Source organism: Capra hircus, chromosome 9 (genome assembly GCF_001704415.2).
Source record: "Capra hircus breed San Clemente chromosome 9, ASM170441v1, whole genome shotgun sequence".
Lineage (NCBI taxonomy): Eukaryota > Metazoa > Chordata > Mammalia > Artiodactyla > Bovidae > Capra > Capra hircus.
In genome coordinates this window covers 82773547-82795228 of record NC_030816.1, presented here as the reverse complement: position 1 = coordinate 82795228, position 21682 = coordinate 82773547, and the positions used below count along the sequence as shown (strand labels likewise).

The window sequence follows — 21682 nt, the reverse complement described above, 5'->3', positions numbered from 1 at the left end:
GTGTAGCTTGGGGGAAGAAGCAACATGATCTACAAATCTGACTATGATTCCGAGGAAGATTGGAAAAATCCAAAAATTATCCATAAGATCCCAAACAGCACAGGAATATCCACCCAGAAATGCAGAAATATCCAGATGGTTGGCAATGTGTGGGCAAACACCAAAATGACTGAGTTTTAAATAATTTTTCAAATGAATATTGGAATTCTATTTGTCAAATAGTTAGGAACCTTCCCTCCAAAAAAAAAAAAAAAGAGGAGCGGGGTGTACATGGTGTTTTGCAACTGTGGGAAGTAAGACCAATGCTAGTAAAATTGACAGATGGTTGATTGAGCTTTCCACCTGGAAAGCTGGGGCTGGGTAGACAGAGGCTGGGTATTAAAATAATGGCCTGGCTCCTCTTCTGACATTTCACGCTAGGCATGGGGTTCCATTAAAGTGTCCCCACAGTTGGCATGGTTCTCGAGGGAGAGCTGCAATAAAAAGTGAAACCAAACTCTAGGTCATTGGAGTCTTTAAACTTAAAAACACTCCAGGGAGCTGAAAGAGCTCTGCCAACAGAACCTTTGATGGCCCCTTGGGAACCACACAATGCCGGCCTCCTGCAGAGAGAAACACCAAGGCAAGCAGATGTCCCAAGTTCCTCAGGAAATCAAGGGCGACCGAGGATCTCCAGACTTTAACCTCGGTTCATGGTCTTCAAAACCCAGGCGACTTCTCCAGGTCACGGTGACTTACTGGATTCCACCCCATGCCCTCAAATATGGCAAATATGTCCCATCATAGTTACCTGGTGAGGGTGTAAACGGAGAAGCTAGGAGATTCCAAATGGCCCAGACAACTCTTATGTGTGTCTGAAGCCCCTGGCCGGGTTTCCTAATGACCAGAGGGGCCAGCCGCGTCCTGCTACTCATCTCACCCATGGCCTCTGCTAAACTTGAGACCCCAGCCCCTTTGGGCATCTTCTAGTATTTTGATAACAACAATGCATCATTTTATTCAGACGAAAAAGCTAAACTCACTTGCATACATGCCACTGTGCTTATAAGGGCACGAGATGGTCACTGCAGACAATTGTGAATCACATTTTTTCTCCCTCAGCTCAAAGAAGCCAAATAGTGAAGCCTCCAAATCTCAAAATTCAAGTCACTGGCTGATCCTTAAGTAAGAGTTTGTCTATGTCCTTTCCCATTCCCTTTGGACTGTCAGTGCCAAGGGCATCCATCCCTGTGCAAACGTCCTCCACACTGGACCAGCTTCAGGAGGCCTTGTGTCATGGACAGAGCAGGTCCTCACACTCGGCTTTGGGAAACTATTCCCCTTGGGGGCTGAATGCAAGCTGGTTGTGCTCGAGGCTGCCAGGCACTCCTGTGGGCACTTGAGGACTTCTCAGGGGAAGAGCCTGATGTCACATTGGCAGGGCTTTCTCCTTGGTCCCCAACCTCCCACCCAAGGCCACTTGCACCCTTGACACAGCCACAGTCCTCTGATGCTGGTAAACAAGGCGTGTCATTCAAGCACTCTCTCATCACCTCAACGGTTAACAGCTCCCAGTGAACAAAGTTTGCTTAGAATGTTGTAGATTCTTGGTTGTTTGTCTTTGGAGGAAAACGGGTGACGAGAGAAAGTGAGAATATTTTGCTAATCTAGTTTAACCTCATTTTATTCCTCTCCATCATCTTCTTTCTTTCTTCCCCTCCCCTCGCCCCACTGCCACCTTGGGGAATACCAACAGAGCAGAAAAGCACACAAAAAGTGAAGCAGCAAAGAATTCTGCTTCAAGACAAACAGCAAGTGGCAAAGCTAAAGTCAAATACTCAAGCCCAAAGGGCGCTCTTAAAATGAATCTGCCTTTGCCCTCAAGATGTTTTCTGAGATGTTTTAAGTTGAATTTTTTACTAGTCCCAGGCGAGCCAAGTTTCCCAGCTAATTAAGAACAGCTTAGCAGTCTTCACTGAATTCAGAAGCTGCTGCGCAGACATTGTGGGTTGGGTACCAAGGAGCCATGCCCAGCTTCTTCTTCCTCTCTCACCATCTTCTACAGCAGAGGCGAGGATACAAAATATTCATGACCCTTCAGCTTCCCTTGTAGCTAGGGGTGGCCATGTGGTCAATTCAAGCCAATGACACTTAAGAGGAAGTTACTGCTGCCACTTCCAGGAAAGCAATTAAAAACAAAAAAAAAGGTCAAGACCTGCTGTCATGTGCTTTTTCCTTCTGTATCTTCCTCCATTAATCCCGCCTTGGGATGTCGATACGATACCTGGAGATGCCGCAGCCATCTTGTGGCATCAACCAAGTGACAAGTCTGAGAATGACGACCTGGCCTGCAGTGGCCAAGTGAAAATACTGGGTCCCTGTGAGCCTCTCTGCTCCTGAGTTTATTGGTGAGTAAGATAAACGATTCCTTAACCTGTTTAGCCACTGCTCACCAGATATCATGTCATTAGCAGCCTGATTCATTGCTCCTTGATAACATCCTATCTGGGTCCATAAAAACAAATCACTTTTTTCTCTTAATTTCTAAATGAAAGCTTCTTTGTTTTAACTTTAATTTCTTCCTGTTTGTTGTTTTTCAGGGATCCACTCCAGGAATTTGATTTTGACAATGTCAATGCTTTATTTGTCAGTATGCCACGGACTTGAGTAAGGACACTGAGGCAGCCAGAAATTAGAGTGAACTGAACCAGCAGAGCTGGCAGAACTTGATCATTAGTAGTTAAGGTTTTACAGCCCTTGGCCATTTTATTCAGGAAGCAATGTAAGCAAAAGCTACTGTTTCAAGACAAAAACAAGAATTTTCCCATCGAAACCACCAACTTTCCAGAATGGTTTGATGGTGGTAGTTTGGTTGCTCAGTCATGTCCTCTTACAGGGACAACGCCATGTGTGCAATGAAAGTAAAAGTTTAGTCGCTCAGTCGTATCCGACTCTGCGACCCTGTGGACTGTAGCCCGCCAGGCTCCTCTGACCATGGGATTTCCCAGGCAAGAATACTGGAGTGGGTTGCCATTTCCTTCTCTAGGGGATCTTGCTGACCCAGGGATTGAACTGATCTCTGAAACCAGTGTCCTCTGCACTGGTGGTGGATTCTTTACCGCTGAGCCACCAGAGAAGCCCCCAGAATGGTTTAGGGAAAAGAAATGGGAGGAATTTCATAGATACACTTATTTATGACAACCGTAAGAAAACAAAGCACCCTGAAAAGAAAATGCCTAGGCAAGAGAAGGGAATACAGGACTCCTGCCTGCTCTTGACCAGCAGCAGAAACCCAGAAACCAGTCCTTCTCAGGTTTTTGTGGGATCTTTTGCACATTCTTCAAATTCAGTTCGCGGCTGAGAAATAGTTTCTTAAAGAATAATCATTGTTTGCTGGTCCAGCTTAAATTCAGCCTACTACAAACTGCTTGACACACCAGCCAAAAAAAACTCCTTGAAAATTCATTCCTTGTCCCAAAATGTGAAAGTCATTGTCTAACTATGTTAAATACTTGGGCATTACTGTCGCTAAAATCACCACTCATCTTACTCAGAGCTCCCTAAAAAATAGCCTTAGAAGAGAGGCCAAGAAAACGCTATGGAGAGGAAGGTATAAAACAGGGTGACTGAAGCTGACAGGACCAGAAGCCAGCTGCACAGATCCAGTGACAACCCAGATGGCTGAGGATAATCACTTTTTAAAATATATTTTCGCATTTAAAATCTTTTAATATTTCAGATAATAGCTTACTGGTTATGAATGGATTTAGAGGGAAATAAACTAGCAGTGGAGATGAAAACATTCACAACACAGCCAATAAGCAAACAGTTCAAGCACTGCAGCAGGACCATTGGTGAAAAGGGAAAATTAGAGTCAGCAGTAAAGGAGGAGAAAGGTAAGGAACGCAGGTTACCTGCCCGCTAAGGCCAGCCATTGCATTTACTTCTGCAACAGATATTTACTGAGTACCTACTAGGAGTCAGATTCTGAGCTCTGCACTGGGGATCCACAGGTGGCTAAAAAGAGTTCATACATGCAGGCTAAGTTGCTCAAGTCGTGTCAGAGTCTTTGCGACCCAGTGGACTGTAACCCACCAGGCTCCTCTGTCCTTGGCATCTCCCAGGCAAGAACACTGGAGTGGGTTGTCATTTCCGCCCCCTCGATCCCGACTCAGGGATCGAGCCCGTGTCTCCTGCTTGGCAGATGGATTCTTCCCCACTGAGCCACCTGGGGAGCCGCATGATGCAACTGGAGAAAGCCCACCACGCCGCAGCAAAGACCCAGCACCACCAAAAACAAAAACGAAAGACCTGAGTCTTAGAGAGTTGAGTGACTTGCCGAGGGCACACAGCTACAAAGTGATGGTGGTCACAGCCAGGCGTATCTGAAACCACAGACCACGCTCTGCCTACTGCGTCTGGTTGCCTCTCAGCCCTGGCTGTGGCTGCAAGGAATAAATGGAGCCCAGGAGAGAAGTCAGAGCCGAAGGTATGAGACTGAAAGTCATCAGTGGACGCTGAATTCACGGAGACATGAGAGCTCGTTGCACTGAGCGAGCTCTTGTCAGCGTCAGGAGGACCTCACGCTGCTGAATCCTCGTTCCTGGTCCCGGACTTACCCTACTTCCAACCACATGAATGATGCTCCTCCTGAAAGCACCTCTCCTGTCCTCCAGCCCCACAGTCTCCCGCCTTCTAGGGCACCCTGCTCCCTGGTTTCTCTTCCCCATCGCTGGTCTCCTTTCTCAACTCCTCCCTCTTTGCCAGGACTCAAACGTTCAAGTGCTTCCAAGTCCCGCTCTGGACCACTCTCTTCTCTGCATGCACTTCTAGGGCCTTCTCTAAGTTAGCACATCCAGTCCCAGGATTGAAAACCCCATTCATGTGCTGATGGTTCCCAAATGGCTTCTCCTCTGAGCATCAGGGTTATTCAACCGTCTACTTAGCATCTCTGATGGAACCCAAAGAACACTGATGTCTAAAAGATGACTCAAAGTTGTTTCAAATCTGAAATATTAGTGATAAAATAGAGAACCAGGATTCAGGTTGTATCATGGCAAACATGGGTAGAGAGATTTTCAAGAAGAAGTGAATATCCATCAGTGTCAAGTAAAGGCAGAGAAGAGCCCATTTTTCTCCACTTGTAAATAGGACATGCCCACCCTATTCAAGCGCTTTCCAGGTGGTGCTAGTGGTAAAGAATCCACCTGCCAACACAGGAGATGCAAGAGATGCAGGTTCAATCCCTGGGTGGGGAAGATCCCCTGGAGTAGGAAATGGCAACCCGCTCCAGTATTCTTGCCTGGAAAATTCCATAGGCAGAGGAGCCTAGCAGGCTACAGTCCATGCGGCTGCAAAGAGTCAGACATGACTGAACACAACTATATATATTCCCTATTTAAAGCCCCAAACCAAGCAAATATGCCACTGAGGTTTCACTCTGAAAATATTACACTTAATTTCTTCCTTTGTTACGGCTACCCTCAAAGGATTGATGTGAGAATAAAATGTGAAAGAAAATCACAATGCACTCAACAATATGAGATGAAGGAAGAAGAGCCACAGGATTGATGTCACCAATTTCAACCCAAAAGAAAATGACCCAGCAGGATTCCCAGTACCTGGGCTCTGGGCCAATGCTCCCTCCTCAGAGAGCATCACTGGGCCTTGGGTTTTCACCTTCCTCATTCTTGGGAATTAATTCACAGAATGTACTTACTAGAATTTTTAAATCTGGAGAGTTGGGTCATCTAATCCCATCTCCCCTATTCAGTCTGCCTATCACTGATGTGTCTAAAATAGTCTTCAGTCCTTCCCATGACTAGATGGTTCTCCCCAGTCAAACCCCAACAGGTTCCCCCGCCTTAAAGGTGCTTGCATGCTCAGTCGCTCAGGTCATGTCTGACTCTTTGTGGCCCTATGGACCGTGGGATTCTCCAGGCAAGAACACTGGAGCAGGTTGCCATTTCCTCCTCCAGGGGAACTTCCTGACCCAGTGGTCAAACCCACGTCTCCGGCACTGACAGGCAGATTTGTTTACCACTGAGCCAACGGGGAAGCCCACCTTCAAAGGTAAACAGCTATGACTGTGTCGACTGGGTGACATGGGATTACTAAGCAAGGCGCTGCCCTGGGATACAAGAGGGGCAATCACAGAGATGCACGAAAGGCAGAGGCGTTCAGCCTCCTGAGGGCAGCACCCTGCGGGCATCTGAGAAGAGGAACAAGGACGTCCGACGTGGAACACCAGCTGAGTGCAACTAACAATATACATTATCAAGGGTCAGAAAATCCTCCCCGGGCTGGGAGGACCGGAGAACAAAGTGTGGCCTCAGGGTTCCCATGAGTGGAGCACTGGCCACTGCTCTCCACAGCTTGAATTCTAAGAGGACATTTAATCTCTTAAATGTTTGCCCACCTGATGTGAAGAACTGACTCATTTGAAAATACCCCGATGCTGGGAAAGATTGAGGGCAGGAGGAAAAGGGGACTACAGAGGATGAGATGGTTGGATGGCATCACTGACTCAATGGACATTGCGTTTGAGTTAACTCTGGGAGTTGGCAATGGACAGGGAGGCCTGGCATGCTGCAGTCCACGAGGTCACAAAGAGTCGGACACGACTGAGTGACTGAACTGAACCGAATCTCTTAAAACTCTCATCCAGTCTGCCCTTTATCCCTCAGAATGTTCCTGAATTGTTCCGTGAAACGAAAACTCATTACTACTTCAGAGCATCAGTGGACCCTGTGGAACTCACCCCAGAGACCTCTCATGGGATCTCTGAGACAAAAGAGAGACACACAACACGCTCAGACATTAGCCATGTCTCGTCTCCCAGAGGTCTTCCTTCCTGGGTGTTAGAGTCCAAGCGTCGTCATGACAACTGTAAGACAGGATCGGCCCAGGTCTCAGGCAGGGGGCATCATAGTCTCTGTCCCTCTTTTCTCTTCCCCTTCACTGTGGTTTGCGTTGATATCCGTAGGTACATTTGTGGATTCTGAGAGTTATTCAACATAAGAAGATGCTTCAACCCTCCCAGTCTATTAGAAAATAATCAAAAGAAATTGTTGGGTAGGGTAGTGAAGTGAAGTCAAAGTCGCTCAGTTGTGTCCAACTCTTTGCAACCCCATGGACTATACAGTCCGTGGAATTCTCCAGGCCAGAATACTGGAATGCGTAGCCTTTCCCTTCTCCAGGGGATCTTCCCAACCCAGGGATCGAACCCAGGTCTCCCACATTGCAGGCCAAGTCTTTACCAGCTGAGCCACCAGGGAAGCACATAGAAAATGGTATTAAAAGCAGCAGGGCCGAGGGATGGTTAGAAAGATAACCTGGTGGCTTTCCGTGACACAAAGAGTGTCAGGGAGTCAGACACGCTGGGAAAGCCAGGCTGCCACCTAAACATCTCCACTAGGGAACACAACCCAGATAAAAGACAGTCACACATCCCAACTTTTACTACACAGGAAAATAACGTGGACTGCATCAACTTCAAAGTGGAGCCACCAGGCCAAGTCCTCGGACAAATTTGGTGGTTCCCCTTGTCAACCTTCCCTGGTGGCTCAGATGGTAAAGCATCTGCCGGCAATGTGGGAGACCAGGGTTTGATACCTGGGTTGGGAAGATCCCCTGGAGAAGGAAATGGTAACCCACTCCAGTACCCTTGGCTGGAAAATCCTATGGACAGAGGAGCCTGGTAGGCTACAATCCATGGGGTCGCAAAGAGTCCGACACAACTGAGCGACTTCACTCACTTGTCACTCTTACAATTCTAGGCACATCAGTGTAAAAACACTCAGAACTTAACACTCTCTGGCAGGTGGAAGTCGTTAGAAAGTACTAGATGATCTTATATTGCTACTGATCACACTGGATGCCGTTATTTATTGTTACAGCAATTCCAGCTCCTTTAATAAGTCTTTATAGCCTGCACCTTAGAGCCGAGCAGAGTTACTTGTCCATAGGAGACCTGAGTGAGGGAGTGAAAGTCACTCAGTCGTGTCCAATTCTTTGTGACCCCATGGACTGTAGCCCACCAGGCTCCTCTGTCCATGGAATTCTCCGGGAAAGAACACTGGAGTGGTTGCCATTTCCATCTCAGGGGACTTCCCTGAGTTAACTGTTTAATCACTGACTTTATGAATGAAGGCTGTAGCCAGGCTGGATCTATGGATGCGGCTCACTGAATGTGTGTGGGTGTTTGAAGCTCTGGGTTCACAGCTCGGCACACAATGCAACACAGTGACTCGTGTCTGCCCACGTCTCAGCTCCAGGCCAGTGTCGGAGGCCCTGTGAATTCTTTCACCTACTGAAAAGGAATCGTGTTGGTATGTAGGCATTCCACATGTCGTGGGTTGAACTGTGTTCTCCAGAAAGATGTGTTGGGTCCTAACACCCAGGACCTGTGGATGGGATTTAGAAACAGTTTTTTGCAGATGTAATCACATTAAGATGGAATCATGCTTGACTAGGGTTGGCCTTGATTCCATATGACCAATATCCTCATAAGACGACACACAGGGAGAACACCACATGACGAGAGAGACCGATGGAGTGATGCATCCACAAGCCAGGAAACACCAAGGATTCTGGAAATCTCCTGAAGCTAAGGAAAGGAAGGATTCTTCCCTAGAGCCTTCAGAAAGAGTACCACCTTGCCCTGCAGATTTCAGACTTCTAGTCTCCAGACCTATGGAAGAATAAACTTCTGTTGTTTAAAGGGCCATGCAGATTGTGGCCCCTTGTCCTGGCAGCCCTAGGAAATGAGTGTATCTACCATGTAAAAGACCCTGATGCGGGGAAAGATTGAAGGCAGGAGGAGAAGGGGACGGAGAGGATGAGATGGTTGGATGCCATCACCAAATCAACAGACATGCGTTTGAGCAAGCTCCAGGAGATGGTGAAAGACAAGGAGGCCTGGTGTGCTGCAGTCCATGAGGTCGCAAAGAATTGGGCACCGCTTAGTGACTAAACAACAACCACCATGTAAATAAAGTTCTTCACTCTCACCACAGGTGGGGCTTCCAACACAAGCGAGCACTCCTCAAAGCCCACTGGTTCAGGTGAGAGGGACGCACGCACCCGCCCCACACCCCCCAGCCTACACACTGAGCTGGCGTCAGGTCAACACTCACAAAAGGCAGAAGCAGTGACAGACTTCATTTTCTTGGACTCCAAAATCACTGCAGATGGTGACTGCAGCCACGGAATTCAAAGACACTTGCTCCTTGGAAGAAAAGTATGACCAACCTGGACAGCATATTAAAAAGCAGAGACATCACTTTGCTGACAAAGGTCCATAGAGTCAAAGCCGTGGTTTTCCCAGTAATGCCGTGTGGATGTGAGAGCTGGACCATAAAGAAGGCTGAGCACCGAAGAACGGGTGCTTTCAGACTGTGGTGCTAGAGAAGACTCCTCAGAGTCCCTTAGATGGCAAGGAGATCAAACCAGTCTATCCTAAAGGAAATCAATCCTGAATATTCCCTGGAAGTGAAGTGAAGTGAAGTGAAGTGAAGTCACTTAATCGTGTCTGACTCTTTGCGACCCCATGGACTGTAGCCTACCAGGCTCCTCAGTCCATGGGATTTTCCAGGCAAGAGTACTGGAGTGGGTTGCCATTTGGACTAGTAAATGAGTATACTGACCATGTAAAAGACCCTGGGAAAGATTGAAGGCAGGAGAAGGGGGCGACAGAGGATGAGATGGTTGGATGGCATCACCAGCTCATGAGTTTGAGCAAAGTACGGGAGATGGTGAAGGACAGGGAAGCCAGATGTGCTGCAGTCCATGGGGTCGCAGAGTCGGACATGACTGAGCGGCTGAACAACAAACAACAAATGTCATAGGTAATTACTACCAAAGAAAGCACATCCGATCATTCAGTGAATATTCACTAAGCACCCCCTATTTCCAGACAGCATTCCAGGCAATGGGGAGACTTCAGTGAACAAAACTGACCTAACATCATATGATCACGGAGCTTTGGTTCCAGAGGAGGAAGACAGGGAATTACCACCACACACGTGAAATACACACACTCTCAGGTAGAGACAGAGGTTATGGAGAAAAATAAAGCTGGGATAAGAAGCGGTGCAGGGTAGGGGTAAGATTACACTGTTAAATGGTGGGGTGTGGTCAGGTGAGACCTCGTGAGAAGATGATATCCCACAAAGAACCTAAAGACAATGAGGGATATCCCATATGTGTTTATGGACAGTTGTTCAGGCCAATGGAACAGCAAGTGCAAAGGCCCTGGGGCTGGGGGGGTACCTAGCACACAAGGAGCCAGCAAGGAGGCTCGGGGATGGATGCTGAAGGTGAGGGAGGGCCTGGTGTGGAAGACGATTATGTGTAGCCTCGAACACTTGCTCGGAATTGGTTTTCTATCTGAGAGAGAGAGAAGGTTATGTGACTTCATGCATCATGAGAAACACTGTGCTGGGGGGTGGGGGTTGAAAACGGAGTGTAAGGGGAGAGGGCAGGAGCAGGGGAACCAGTGAGAAGGTTACTGCAGTAATCTGGGTACGATGGCGTGGACCAGGGTGGGCATGGCCCCCCCCACCCCCCGCCACGCCAGATTCCTTACCGAGTATCCAAGTACACACAGAAGTATGGGCAAACTAACTGCTGTGATCTCAAGCAGAAAGGGCTAACACATATACTTTTTAAAAACAGGCTTTTGCCAATCTCAAAAGGTTATATATACAAGTCCATTGATATGATGTGACTTTTCTTTTTTGGTCATGCCACACAGTATGCACACAGCTAGGGATCTTAGTTCCCCAACAAGGGATTAGACCCCCCTCCAGAACTCCCTGCAGTGGAAACATGGAGCCTTCATCACTTGACTGTCAGGAAAGTCCCTGATATGACATTCTTGAAATGGCAAAATTACAAAGATGGAGAATGGATTGGTGGTTGCCAAGAAGGGGGGAAGAAGGGAGGTGGGCATGGCTGCCAAAGAGGAGTGGGAGGGGGTCTTTCTGATGGAACGGTTCTGTATCTCGACTGTGGTGATCTCACAGGCTACATGTCTGGTGAAATTACACACACACACACACACACACACACACACACACACACACAAAAGCACATGACACTGGTGCACGCTGGATAAAGTTGACACATGGCACCAACATCAGCTGCCCACCTAGGGCAGTGCGCTGTGGCCTTGCAAGATGTTACCTGGGGGAGAAACCGGGGGACGGTCACTGGCTCTCTGCATCACTTTTTACAGTTGCAAAGGAAATCTACAACTCCCTGAAAATAAAAACTTCAAAAAACCATTTAAAAAAAAGAATCTTTTACACCTATAATGTCGTCCAAAGCCTTATTGTAATCTGCCATAAAGCACAATAAAAACAAACAGTATGAAGCATTAAGCATAGATGCCTGTAAGATATGAGTTTATGAAATATAGGTGAAACTCACAGCTTGTTTTAATCATACACTATGAGTGAACAGGAAGTAGATTGTGAGAAAAATGTGACTTCATAAGATTCATTAAGAATAATAGGTTATTTCCCTTTAAAACATGATGCAGATGAACATACGAACAAGATAAGAGAAGCACTTACAGACAGATGAGGATGGAAAGTCATTGGGTAAGAACATGCAAACTCTGAACTGACAGTCACCCCCTAAATTGCCCACCCATTGGTGACACCGGGTACAGTCCCATTCAGCCCTGACATTTTTGTCTAGGGCAACAATCCCTTAAAGCTTTCTTTAAACTGACCCACAGCGAGCACAATAAGCCCCTCCACCCCCTTCACTCCCACACCCCCACCCTGCACCCACCCACCCCCATCCCAGCTTCAGTGGGACAGCCTCACCTCCGCGCTCCACGTGCTAGGAGGGAGCCGCAGGCGACAACCACACAGCCAGGCCATCGCCAGAGCAGACAGGCTGAGCCTTCTCAGCAGAGGATTTTATTTTTATAAAACTCTACGAGGATGAGGTGGTACTGCCCTCAGGAGATGGTGCTGGCCGCTTTCCCCTCTGTTGCCCCAAAGAACCCATCGGTGTTAACAGGCACCCTGGCCGGGTTCAGACAGCAGCTCACGGGGCCCATGTGCCCCGGCCGCCCTCGCCTGACCTGGCCTGGGCTGGGGTTTTCCTCTGAGCTCCCAGGAGACCACACGTGCCCCCTCAGCTCTCCGGCCTCTTTGGCCCTGCCCACCCCTGGGAAGTCCAGCTGTGGTGAGTGTTGGTGGGTGCACAGGCAAACAAACGTAGAGTCATCTCAAATTAGGAGCTGTGGTTGCACAGCTGCTCAGATTGCTTATCATGATGCTAACTGGTTCCAGCCACAGCATGGGGGGCGCAGGGACCCACTGTCCACCCTTTTCCCACAAGCCACACAGGTGCAGCCGCAACCCACGTTTGCTGGCTTGGACCAACCATCTGGCCACGTAAAATGACCTTCTAACCCTGAAATGCATCTTTAAAAGCAGAGACATTACTTTGCCAACAAAGGTCCGTTTAGTGAAAGCTATGGTGTTTCCAGTAGTCATGTATGGATGTGAGAGTTGGACTATAAAGAAAGCTGAGTGCCAAAGAATTGATGCTTTTGAACTATGGTGTTGGAGAAGACTCTTGAGAGTCCCTCGGAATGCAAGGAGATCCAACCAGCCAATCCTAAAGGAAATCAGTCCTGAATATTCATTGGAAGGACTGATGCTGAAGCTGAAATTCCAATACTTTGGCCACCTGATGCAAAGAATCGACTCATTGGAAAAGACCCGATGCTGTGAAAGATTGAAGGCAGGAGGAGAAGGGGACAACAGAGGATGAGATGGCTGGATGGCATCACTGACTCAATGGACATGAGTCTGAGTGAACTCCGGGAGTTGATGATGGACAGGCAGGCTTGGCGGGCGTGCTGTGGTCCATGGGATGGCAAAGAGTCGGACACGACTGAGCGACTGAACTGAACTGAACTATTTCGGTGCACTTATTAAACCCATCTTAGGATTTGCATCAGTGTCCCTGAATACAAAAAGAATCCACAGAGCATGGAGGGGGATGGATATTGAGAGAGACAGTTTCACTAAAGCTCACTCAAAAATGACTTCCAGCACCCAGAAGGCAGGCACCACCCTACGGGGTCCAGGGTTCTCACCCATCCTCCAGCTGCTGGAACCACGGCCCCTGGTTCTTTCTCACCAGCAGTCAGGTGAAAATTGCTAACTTGCAGGCATCACAAGGAGTGATGTGTCCTTCCTAGGTTAATATCTGAAGGAAGCTCCAGTGAGTAGCAGAAATGAAAAAAAAAAAAAAAGCAAAACACTAAGGGAAAACCAAAGCAGGTAACTGAACGTGTGTTCTATAAAGCCCCCCAACCACTGGGGCCGCAAAGCGAGGGGCCCGCGGGCAGCGCCGCGCGGCGGGAAGGCCCGGAGCGCCCTCTAAGGGCCGTGGGCCGCAAACACTGCCGTGCGCCAGGCCGGGAGCCGAAAAGGGAAGAAACTGGGAGAAAAAAAAATGTCTTCCACATGACGTCACCTAATACTCAGGGCCACAAAAATTCCTTATTCAAAATTTCTAAGTTTTAACCATCTGATCCATACTGGAGAACTTTCCTTAATAAGATGATAATAGTAACACAATTCCCCCAAATTAAATTAAATCCATCTTCTTTGTAACTAAGACAAGGACATATATATATATATATATATATATATATATATAGAGAGAGAGAGAGAGAGAGAGAGAGGGAGAGAGAGAGAAAAAATTTAAAATATATATTAAAAATAAAAGATTTTAAAAAAGGAAAAGACAAGTATAACATCTTAGAAGGAAAAAAGGATGTTTGCCATATGTTTAACCAGTATCTCCCTGATTCCAAATGCTCTAACTTGTCTACTAAAATAATGAAATATCCATCCCCATCCCCCAGTTACCCAGTCCTCCCCAAAGGCAGCCAAGTTTTCAATTTCAGGTGTATCCTAACATATATATTCTATAGCTAAACATCTGATTACATATACATATATAGTCTTTTCTCTTCCTTCATATATTTAAATACTGACCCCCATATTTTCTAACTGAAATGAAACCTTCTGATAAGAAGTTTTATTGTAACTCAAGAAACTCCTAAATTCTAAAGGGACCAATAAAAAGGATCTGCTTCTTATCAGCAAAGTCATGGAGACTTTCCTGAAATCTCTGCATCTAATCACCTCCTCCCACTCTCACTCCATGCAGTAGCAGAATAATGCCCCCCCAAAACGTGCATACCCAAATCCCCAGAACTTGTGAATGCATGACCTCGCACAGCAAAATCAGCTTTGCACATGTGAGTAAGTTAAGGACCATCCAATGGAATCCCAAGGGTCTCTATGAGCAAAAGAGGGAGCATGAAGGTCAGAGAAGGTGATGCGTGGATGCAAACAGAGTGAGGTCATTGCTGGAGAGGCCACCCGCTGAGGATCTCAGCACCTCTAGAAGCTGGAGAGGGTGAGGAGAACTGGATTCTCCCTCAAGTCCAGAGAAGCAACACGACCCCTGACTATCCCAGTGAGGCCCATTTCAGATTTCTAACCTCCAGAACTATAACAAATGTGTGTTATTTAAAGCTGCTACGTTTGTGGTAACTTGTTACAACAGCGAACGGAAACTAATACACCCCTCCACTCCTCATCTCCAACCAGGCCAGTTTTGGGGGAAGGAGCCCTTAGGTCTAAACAGAGCTAGGGACGGTCTTGGTAAGATGGTACCCTGGAACTGACGGGTGATAACTTTCCAGGGACACAAGTTACCGCTCGGCAATTCTACCACAACCTCTAAACACTACTAATGAATTCTGTGCTCAGTTGACAAAAAAAAAACAAAGTTTTTCATCTGAGGGGAGGGAGTGCAATGCACAAGATAAAAAGAGAGGGGGAGCTCACCCCTCCTTTCAGAGGACAGAAGGAGGAGGGAAACTCTAAGAGCTGCATGGAGCCTGGGCCACAGGAGAGCCTATGAGGGCTTCTAGGGGCAGAAGGAATCTTTCCATTTACTCAGTCTAATGGGGACTGGGTCTGCGTGAACCCCGGGAGTTGGTGATGGACAGGGAGGCCTGGCCTGCTGTGATTCATGGAGTTGCAAAGAGTCGGACACGACTGAGCGACTGAACTGAACTGAACTGAATGGGGACTGACTAACTGGCCTGAGGTCACAAGGCAGGTGAAGGGCGACAGCATGGAGACACACCCACGCACCTTGATTTGAGCCTACTTCCTTTCTATACACCAGTTGCCATCAAACTTCCTGTTCTCAGATTCCTTTCTATGCTTAAATTAATGAGGATCTCACAGAGGTTATATTTATGTCTACTTACTAGAAATTAAATCCTGGAAGAGGCTAATCTACATACCTATTAATTCATGTTGAAATAGCAATAGTAAACCATTACAAGCCATCATAACAACTGGATTTTATAATAAACTGTTTTCCAAAATAAAAAAGAAATAATGAGAAGAATGGCATTTGGGGCATTTTGGCAAATCTCTTTACTGGAGGACAGTGGGATCTCCTATCCAATTGCAACCTATTGCAGTATATTGTTTTCGCTGGAGTCCCCCAAACACATCAGGCCTCATACAGATATTGGAAAAGTATTTCAATAGCCTTACGGATAATTTTGGAAAGTTTTTGATACTACACCAAAACTCATCAAGTAGTAGTTCCTTAAAGGTTAGCTGCAGTGTACAATCTGAAACCATATAAAGAATTTCTCACATTTTGTTACACTGAAAATCCACTGGACTATTTTGAACTTCAATGGATCTTTTACCCAGGCAAGTTTTTGTAACACTGTGCATCAGTCACCTGGATTTACCTTGTCTGTGCAGAGCATCTAAACATTGATACACTTTATAACACAGTATTTCAAAATCATTTATATCACCAGCTATCTTGTTAGAAAATTGTCAAAATAGTGGGACACATTCAAGCTTAGGATGTTAGCGGTGACTTGGCAAAATTCTAATTTTCACTTGACAGCTCAAATTTTCTCACTGGCAAGACATATGAGCAGTTATTTTACCAGAAGCAGCAGCCCACCTTTGTTCATTTTTTGAGATGTCTGCCAAAGACCCAAGTCAAAATAATGGGTTTGTTCACAGCCCATTATTTAAGGTGATGTTCCATAAAAAAAGAGCAGCTAGTTCAGTTCACACCTCACACTATCACAACTGCTTTCCTGCACAATTACCAAAGAACTTCCCTGGTGGCTCAGACAGTAAAGAATCCGCCTGTAGTGCAGGAGATATGGGTGCAATCCCTGGTCAGGAAGATCCCCTGGAGAAGGGAATGGCAACCCACTCCAGTATTCTTGCCTGGAAAACCCATTGGGCAGAGGAGCCTGGAGGGCTCAAAAAGAGTCAGACACGACTGAGCAACTAACACTTCCACTTCACTGATGAACATGGGCTGTCAGAAGAAGTATTAATCATGCCTTTCCCATTTCTCCACACAGCATATTAAAAAGACATGCATACAAGGGTAGAGATTTGGTAAAATCTCTCACTTTTACTCTTGCACCAAGGACATTCTTCATTGAAACTAGCATGTCTGAAAGATGCAGTGACCCTGAGTTCATGAGAGCACCAATGCCAAGATTCACCCTAAAGCACCACCAGTTTTCCCACTAAACTTTTGTACCATCTCCACAGTTACCAACACTGTGGAAAAAGGCAAATAGTATCTTAGTATTACTTTGAAAATCGCTTTGACCTTGAGGATTCCCTAAAAGAGTCTTCAAGCTTTAAAGAAAAATAAATCACCCCAAACCACACTAAGATAACCATTACAAATATATGACAGTGTGTGTGTGTGTGTTCTTATATGGTTTCTAGGAAACTGTCTTATATATATATCATAATCTTAATGGTTGTGTTATATTTTATTGTAGGGAAGGTGGAGGGGGTGAAAGGCATCACTTGCTTATTTCATTTTACATTTTAATTGACCATCAAGATGAAGGGTTTATTTAGGTCTTCAGCATGCCCTGCAAATCATCTCTGCTTTAAAGAAAATTCCTCTGAGCTGTGGTGGGTCCACCACTAGGAATCTGTCTCTGGGGGATTTCATTACAGAGATTCTGGTCCCAAAGGTCTGGGGACTAGGAGAGGCTCTGACTCAAGAAGCTTGCTAAACCAGATGAGCCAGAGAGGAAGCAGTGTGTCCACAGCCCTGCTATAACCCAGAGTACAAGTCTGGGGCAGTGACTGTAGCTATTACAGCAAGACAGACAGGAAGCCTTCCGGAGAAGCAGATGAAATACATTCTGTGACCCCGATGTCTTCCCCAGCACAGGGGAGCTCTCGGCAGGTTACGTCTGTTCCTTTCCTTCTATCATTTAAAGGCAGTGGATGTGCATTTCAAAATACGCTTGTCCTCCTTTGTCTGCTTCTAGTCTGGTCATCATTTTCTTGCAAATCCCACGTCAACACAGTAGAGAGAAGTGCCAGCAAGCGTTCCAGCTCCAACATTCCACAGCTCAGTGATTTACAGAGCAGGAGGCGAGAGAACACAGCTGGGTCCCCGGAGCAATCAGAAGCCACCGGGACCTCAGACCCACTCAAACGTAACCCATCAAGCAGGTGGCAGAGCAGTCTAGCAGGTTCAAGGCTGTAAAATGCCCGCATGGCACCGGCTCCAGTTTCAGTCTGCTTTCTGATACTAAAACTCTTTCAACATTCAGAGAATTTTAATTTGGGGGGGGGGAAGCCATGGGTTGTAGGTTAGGGGGTGGGGTTGAAAGGTTTTAAAATAGTCTTATTATTGATAAAAATACTGTTAAAAAATATTCAGACAATGCTTTCCTAGAAGTAGCTAACAGAGAGGAAAAACCCCACAGCTGGAACTGCCTTTTATGAACAAGTGGCATCTCAGCACTTGGCATAATCCTGAAGCAAGCGTCACACATGAGGCACCCACCAAAAAGAGTCACCAAGCAGTGTGGCCCTTTCCCCCTTTCACTTGTAGTAAGAGAGCAATCGAGACACGAAATAGTCTCACCAAGCAAGTAGCCCTTCTTGGAATCGCGTCTGAATTTTTTATAACCCAGCTGGGAGTGAATAGTATCAACAAAAATGTCCATTTCTTGGATTCCTACAAACCGATGACATAAATAAAATCCACACAGTGTCGTGTGAAAATGCCTGTACAGGAGGTGGAAACAAAGGCCACCAACGGCTTGAAGATGAAAACCCTTGTCTCTCTCTCTGCGGGAAACCTATGAGAAATGTGAGCACAGCGCGCTGGCATTTTCGGAAAAGCAGTTGCTCACGTTTCAGCCCCCGAGGAAAGCATCCACCCCATGCCCAGCCTCGGCCTTAGAGGAAGGGTGAGGTCCTCCCGAACCGACTCCTGGCTTCCCCTCTCTCCTCCCGAGACAGAAGTCCTCTCCCAAGCTCCAAATTCCCACCGAGATGCACCCTAAGAGCCGGGCTTCTCCTTGGGCACCGAGGTACCCGACCGCCCCGCGGCGGCTCAGGGCTCTCCCCTCGCGCTCGTGGACGTGTCCTGCCTGCCTGGGAACCGTCCACCACACACCAGGCATCCGTGCCTCGAGGCAGGTGAACAGGAGGAAAAGGAGGATACCCCGGGGGGAAAATTCTGGGCGAAGGAAAGCATCGCCCTCAGTCCTACCGCAGCGCCGAAAGGTCACTTTTCTTTTCCTCCCGCGCCCCCCACTTTTTTTTTTATTTTTCAGGCTTTTCTTTGCCTGAATGTTCCTGGGATGTCCGATTCCGGGCATTCGACGGCAAAATTGAAACCGAGGAAGCTGAGGTTCCCTGCGGCTAACCGTGTCCCTGCGCTCGCCTCCCGCGCGCGAGGCACCGAATACCGGGACCCCCTTGTCCCCAGTCGCCCCTCCACGCCGGGACTCGCGAGCGATGAGGACGCACAGGTTAGGGACCCGACATGCAGCCAGTACCGAGCAGGGAGGGCGGCGGTGCCCGGAGCGACAGGCGGTCGAGGGGCGCATGGAAAGTGGACAGAGGGGCGCGAAGAGCCCGCGGCCGAGCGCGGGACTGCGCGTACCTGGAGCAGCCCCCGCCGGGGAGACGACGGGCAGCAGCGCAGCTAGGAGCAGCAGCGCCGCCCAGGGCAGCGGGCGCCGCGCGCGATGGGACGCCCCGACCTTGGGGACCATCGCGAGCCCCGGGGTGCGCGGCCGACTGGGCCGGGCGGCGGGCGGGCGGGCGCTGGGCGAGAGTCCGGGAGTGCGGAGGGGCTGCCGTCGGGTCCCCGCCGTCGGTGTGCGTCTGAGCGCTCTGCGCCGCGCCCGCGCGCCCCTGGCCCTGCGCCGAGAGCTCCCGGCCCCGCGCCCCGGCCGCCGCGCTCCGCACTGAGGCCGCCGGCCGCCGGCCGCGCCTTTTAGCCGCGCGCGGGCTCCCCCTGCCGGCGCGAGGGCGGCGGGGGTGGCGGCCCGAGGCAGGCGGGGCGCGGGGCCGGGGCTCCCGGTGCCTGAGAGAGGCGGAAAACCGCTGGGCGGGTTTGAAAACGCAAGGATTGGGGGGCGCCCCGGGTGTCTAACCTCCTCTGGCTTGCTGGCTCAGGAAAAGGCCCATCACGTCCAGTCGTCGCCAAGCCTAGGTGTGCCCTCTGTCACCTTAAATAAAGACCTCTGGCGTCCGCGGTGGGGACCCTGGCCAGGCTCCTTCACCTCGATCAGCACGCGGCGGTCGCCCCTGCGGCTCACCCCGCGTTAGAGAGGGCGTTTCGTGTCCTTGGACACTGCTGCTCCCGGCTGTCTTGTGCGGAGCCGGTGAACTGGGTTCAAAGGAAGTGTTCTGTAAACGCGCAAAGAAAGGCGGAGCGCTTGCCTATTCTCGAAGACTCCGATCTCTACGATGATAACACAGTTTAGGGTTCCCCATCCAGATTTCCACCTGTCTCTCTGTGGTCAGCTCCCCGCCTGGAAGCGGACTGGGAGCGCCCCTGGAGGCGACCCGGACGCCTGCAGCCGGACGGTCCGCGCTCTGCGCCCAGGCGCCGGGTCGCCAGCAGCCTCCTGAGGCCATCCTGATGGGGCTGCAGCTCACAAGCTGAGGTCGAGGTAGCCCTCCACTGTGACAGCCCCTAGACCTGTGTCCTTCTGCAGAGAGGGAAAGGTTGTCAGACGAATTCTAGACTGATGAAAAAGTGAAACGAAGCGTCTCTTTTCGGAAAGGAAACGCATCCAAGCCATTAAGCCCTGGCGGGTACCTCTTGCCCCCGTGAGCACCCAGCAAAGGCAGAATCCTACGGTTTGCCTTTCTGGAAAACTTTTTCCTGGGTCCCCGTGAGGATTCGTTCTTCCTTTATCCCGCAAGGTCTGTGAGCTCCCAGAGCTCTTGTAATTTGCAATCATTTTGATGTTTAATTACTCCCCAGTTTTGAAATCTTTCCCCACCGATTCATGGAGCCTTGGTTTTCCGCAGCCCTCCCTCCTCTCTGCTTTTATTTCAGGAACAGTAACCCCTTCCTCTACTCCAAGGGGCTCCGGTGGAGCTCCCCTCTTAACCACCTTCTTTCCCACCCCACTTGATCCAAGGATCGCCGGTGGCTCAAGCCAGGTCAGTCAAATCAGGACTTTCCTCATTGGACTTGGTGAAACAGTCTGAGGTAGGCTGAAATATGCCCTTCCTCAAACATGAAGACGTGGAGGACAACCAAATAGGGAGAAAGAATTGCGCAGGTAGGCAAGTCCTGGGCTCCAACCTCTGCCCTGCACTTCCTGAAGATTGCATCTGGGAGACAAATTTTCCTTTGGCTAAGTTGGAGTGGGGTGTCTATCCCACATAACCTATGAGTCCTGGCCAGTACCTGCCCCCATTTGTAGGAGTATGAGAATAAAGATTTACATTTATATCCTGTCTGCCACCCAAAAAGGTCATCACAGTACCAAGCACAGAGTTCAGTTCAGTTCAGTCCCTCAGTCATGTCCGACTCATGAACCGCAGCACACCAGGCTTCCCTGTCCTCACTGACTCCGGGAGTTTACTCAAACTCATGTCCATTGAGTCGGTGATGCCATCCAACCACATCATCCTCTGTCATCCCCTTTTCCTCCTGCCTTCAATCTTTCCCCGAATCAGGGTCTTTTCCAGTGAGTCAGTTCTTCTCATCAGGTGGCCGAAGTATTGGACTTTCAGCTTCAGCCTCAGTCCTTCCAATGAATATTCAGGACTTTTTTCCTTTAGGATTGGCTGGTTGGATCTCCTTGCTGTCCAAGGGACTCTCAAGAGTCTTCTCCAACACCACAATTCAAAAGCATTAATTCTTTGGCACTCAGCTTTCTTTATAGTCCAACTCTCACATCCATACATGACTACTGGAAAAACCATAGCTTTGACTAGACTAACTTCCAGGAAATGCTGATTGATCAGTTGCCATTCATTTTGTCCATTCAATCAATATTTATTGTGTATCTTCTTCATGCCTGACACTGCTCCAGGCACTGCAGTTCTAAAACACTAAAAACAGCAGCGATTACAAGTTAGCAGGAGATAAGGAGCATCATAGTAAGGATGTGGCAGGCTACAGTAAGGGCTTGGGCTTTTATTCTGGGAAGTGGTGCACTGGAGGATTCTCATCATAAGAGTGACTACAAGATTTACATAGAAGCAGAAAGACCAGTAAGGAGGCTCTGATGATCCAGGTGAGGAAAGATGGTGCTTGGATCGAAAGGACAACCATGACGGGGATGAGAACCAGTGAG

At 48.5% G+C, this 21682-nt stretch overlaps 1 protein-coding gene across 4 annotated transcripts in view; it reads right to left on the bottom strand.

Annotated features, from left to right (window-relative positions):
- FNDC1 (fibronectin type III domain containing 1) overlaps nucleotides 1–19292 on the bottom strand; it is a 115048-nt gene extending 95756 nt beyond the window's left edge. For 3 of the 4 annotated variants that reach the window (XM_018053424.1, XM_018053425.1, XM_018053426.1), the window contains exon 1: nucleotides 19021–19292. In XM_018053424.1, coding sequence (XP_017908913.1) covers nucleotides 19021–19132 — 112 coding nt within the window. In that variant the 5' untranslated portion in view covers nucleotides 19133–19292. The remainder of the gene's footprint in view (nucleotides 1–19020) is intronic. The other variant, XM_018053427.1, reaches the window with a different exon arrangement.